Below are 4,425 nucleotides of genomic sequence, written 5' to 3' on the forward strand. Positions count from 1 at the left end.
GATCTAAGTATGGGTGATAAAGTAACCGTTGAATCAAAAATCGAAAAAAAAAAATATCTGTCTGAATTGTAGTTCTGTGTTGTCAGCACTGCTGTATTGTATCGGCATAAATTATTTTCATCTACTTTGAAAGAATTACTTTTATTTGCAAATTTCAATACTAGTATGATTTTATTTCTTCTGGTTTTAAATAAGTAAATTTCAAAACCAATTTCATGATATTGTTTTTTTTTTTGGGTCATTTTTTACACAAATCTGGAAAAAAAGCATTTGCCATTTCAGAAATAAAGTATGTTACAGTTTACAAAACTTGCAGGTTTTCACAGTTTTTGAATTTGGAATCTTCTTTGCCCAAAATCCATGTGATCATTTGACGCGCCTTCATACTAGCTTTCACAACACTGCGATTTTTGTACCAATGGGCTGGAGAGCTCTCTCGTCCACTCTATAGTGATTGAATGAAAAAAAAGCAAGGGGATACATTGAAATGAATTTTCGGTCCCCGTTTCATTTTCTTTTAATTTTTTTTTTACATTTTTTTAAATTGATCGTTACCATAAGATGAATAGAAACACGAATTTGAATATAAATTCCATTTTGCACGGGCTATACATGAAGTACACTAGAAAATATACTCACTTGCAATGCATTTTGCTCTTTTTTGAGGCGGATCTGAGTTAAAGTTCCTGCTAATAGCTCGTCAACATTGTGATTAATACCGACACTTACTTCAACATATTTTGCTCGATATGTACACGCTAAACATTTTCCATCTGAAAATGGCAATAACAACAAACAATAATGAGTGGTTTAATTAGAAAATAAATACACTGTGCGACAAATTTTATGTCAAAAAAAATGATATGATGTTGTATATGATTTTTGCAATATTGATGTCATCACTTTTTGGTCGATAACTCATCCAGAATTGGGAATATCGTCTTTACTTAAAGAGTAGGTGTAGAGTTACTCTTTCGCAAAAAAATGAGCAAGTCGAGATATACTCAAAATCAAAGAGTATATACTCTGAGTATATACTCTCATACTCAAAGAGTATCTATGAGTATGAGAGTATGTCGAGACATACTCATTTTCCGTTTGTATGGGAGTAGGAGTAGGAGTATGAATTATACTCTCTTACTCCGCCCACCTGTATATCTTTCCATATTTTTCATTTGAATTTTCGTTAAAGTGTCTCTGTGGATAAGGTGAACTTGTTTTTCAGCTAGTTTAGTAGAAAAAATCACTAATTTTTAGGGCAATTTCGAGTTTTGGACCAATTTTTGAGCGTTTGGTAGATATTTGGCCACATTAGGTCATAACAACGGCCATATTTCGATTTTTATTGTATGCTTTATTAAATATTATGTTCACAGCTAAAAGATATGGCTAATACGATTTACCTATGATGTCCAGTTGGAAAGTTATGGCTTCCCAAGTGATGACATGTTCATTTTTTGCACTATTTTGGCACTTATAATCACTTTAGCAGCCATAACTACCCTTTTAGAGGTCATAGGCAGGTCGCAATAACCTTATTTTTTAGCTATGGACATCAGCTTTAAAATGCCATACCGCTAAAACTGAAATGTATTATCTGTCATGGTTTAATCTGCCTCAATGTCCACCGAAACACCTCAAAATTGGTTCAAAAATCAACTCTTTGCTACAACTTTGCTTGAGAAAGTAAGACGATATTACCAATTCTGGATGAGTTATTGACCAAAAAGTGATGACATCAATATTGCAATAATCATATACAACAAAAATATTACACAGGCCTTAAAAAACAACCTGAGCCAAAAACGCAAAAACCAGCACTTATATTATAGTCCTATAGGAGTACTTCCATACCATGGTGGTCGTTTCCAATTACTTTTTTCACCCAAAATTTGTCGCACAGTGATATAAGCAAAAAACAAAAAAGAGTTATGAATGCTTCACAATCAAGACGTTTTTCTAATGATTTAATTTAATTTCCATTGTACATCTCATGCTGTTTATTGTATGAGAGCCAAACAAAGACCTTTAAACGGAAAATACGGAAAAGTTTTGGTGGAAAAATGAGTCAATTGGCGGGTATAAAGTAATGATGTTGTAGAATATGCCCTCGCAATAAGCGTTGAAAAATGATCGGATCACTTTTTCTATGAAAATTTCACACAGATTTTTTCTAAAAATTTATATTCCACGTGTATTGTGCATTTGGTACAGTCAAGCCGGAAATCACGATATAAATTCATAAGTATTTTTTCCTTATTTTAAAAACTGGGATAAGAAACGTGATATTTCCAATTTATCATAATGGAGGTCGTTATAAAACCCAAAGAAGATTCCAAAATTCCAGATATACAAACAATAAATGAATTCGTTTGAATAAAAAAAACACTCCGTATGTTACAAGTGGCGTTTATTTACCTTGTGATGAAACTGCTCTCGAACGAGCCAAATCAATTTTGTTGGCAACTATAATCACAGGGCGGGTACGAATCAAGTCCAAATCTTGGATTGACATCAACAGCTGCTCGACACGGGTGAATGATGCTTTATCAACACATGAGTAAACCAAAATGAAGGCATCAGCCTTAATGTATTCCTCCTATGTGCGTTCAAGATGCGTGACGGCCATAAAAGTAGAAGAATCAACACCAGCAACGAGATAACAACGATGACAGCGAAGACAGCGATTTCGTGCAATTTGAAAAGATTTAATCAACATAAATTGTAAATTTGAATTTTCTTCAATTTTCAAACTCAGGCGAGAAGAAGAAAAAATATCAAGGAGCTTTAATTCACGCCAGCATCAATTTAGCTTTAATATCTATTTTCAGTATCTGCCTCCGGTTAAAATTTCACAGTCTATTTCACACTTCGCAGAACGTTGTGATTTTTCTTTCCTTCAATGTGAAAACAATATAGGAAATGCTCCTCGAATATTTGTTTCTCCTCAGTACAAGTAATGGTAATTCAATATATTTAGCAAGTTGAGCAATCGAAATACATGGCCTCAAAAATCAATATTACATTCAATTCAAATAAAGTGATTAAACTTCACATTGTGGTAATGTCATGTACTGATACGATTTCGGATGCTCTTTCGCGAAAGAGTCTTTTGTTCGCCAATTTTCAATATTGACGAAACAACGCCATTAATTTATACTACATAATGAATTCAATTTTGGTTTTTCAGTCAAGAACGGTTTAGCACTTGTCGTATTCGCCGCAAAATTTCTTTGCATTTTCAAGTAAAAGTTTTTTCGAGTGGCAGTTTTATTTGTGAATAATGTTTTTTTAATTATTCCGATCCAAGTGTAAGCATTTTACTGTAAGCATCTGTGTAGTACATGCGTTGTTTTCAAACGGAACACATAAATTACAGGCAATTGCAATGTATTTTCAAAAGCTTGTACAATGTACGTTCACACATTTATTGGCGCTTTAGATGTATGTTGTTGATTATAAATCCCCCTAGAATAGACGAATATAAAAAAAAAGGTTCAATCGCTTTTATTACCTTAGTTCCCTTCTGTCCAATCACAAATTTCAGCTCAGATTCAACGCCATTCAAGATGACTGATACGTTTTGTTCGACCGTAGATTCTAATCGAAGAGAAATTATTGTGTGAAAACAAAAGAAAATTGAATAAGGAAATAAAATGAGTTTTAGTTTCTCTCCCTCTCTGTCTTACCTGTATCCTCGTAAGCATTGATTGCATCGGATGTACAAAACTGAGTAATTAAAGCAGTTTTCCCAACACCTGGTCCACCAAGCATATGTACACGATATGATTCTACTGGACCGAATGACCGAGATGACAAAGGATTTGACACAGATGGCGATGGATTCGGTGACATTGGGCTGTTTGCCAAACTGTTGCTGCGCGATCTTTTTCTGCGAAATGAATCACCTCGATTGATTACACCTATTCATCAGAAAAAAGAAATTCAATTAGTTACTATTGGTTTTTTTTTCTCGATATTTATCCAGTAATAATTCATTGTGCATTCGATTCAATTCATTTGAAGATGATAGATGAGTAATAAATTCAAAATTTTTGCTGAATAGTTGTCATTGAACATTTATTAAAATTCCAATGTTGCATATAACTATAGCTGCACAGTTAATAATATATTATTAATTATACTATCGGTATTAACATCGCATGTTAATAATATATTAGTATGATAATAACGGTATTAACTGGTATTAACTAGTAAGTAATAGCGATACTCAATGAAGCAGCGGACTTGTCGGCACACTCGTGGATTTAGCATTTCACTTGCTTTGGTGATTCGTGAGTTGCTGAAGCATCATATATGCAGTGCACTCGATATTTAACGTGAAAAGCTTTATTCGATACATCGAAGTTGGCCGAGGTATGATTTCGTTTGCGCGTAGCGCGTAAGCAATTCACTTGCGATATA

The 4,425-nt window shown here is 33.6% G+C and overlaps 1 protein-coding gene across 1 annotated transcript; it reads right to left on the bottom strand.

Moving 5' to 3' along the window:
- Positions 1-152: 152 nt before the first annotated feature.
- LOC129571328 (GTP-binding protein REM 1) lies at positions 153-3,922 on the bottom strand (the record flags this gene model as incomplete). Its single annotated transcript, XM_055451101.1, is given in 5 exon segments — positions 153-445; positions 640-773; positions 2,419-2,599; positions 3,515-3,600; positions 3,690-3,922. Coding segments are annotated over 5 exon segments (778 nt in total), but the record flags the coding sequence as incomplete, so codon positions are not given.
- Between the last annotated feature and the right edge of the window lie 503 nt (positions 3,923-4,425).

This window comes from Sitodiplosis mosellana, unplaced genomic scaffold, assembly GCF_009176505.1.
Source record: "Sitodiplosis mosellana isolate CC-2019 unplaced genomic scaffold, AAFC_SMos_1.0 Smas_scaffold_2016, whole genome shotgun sequence".
Taxonomy (NCBI): Eukaryota; Metazoa; Arthropoda; class Insecta; order Diptera; family Cecidomyiidae; genus Sitodiplosis; species Sitodiplosis mosellana.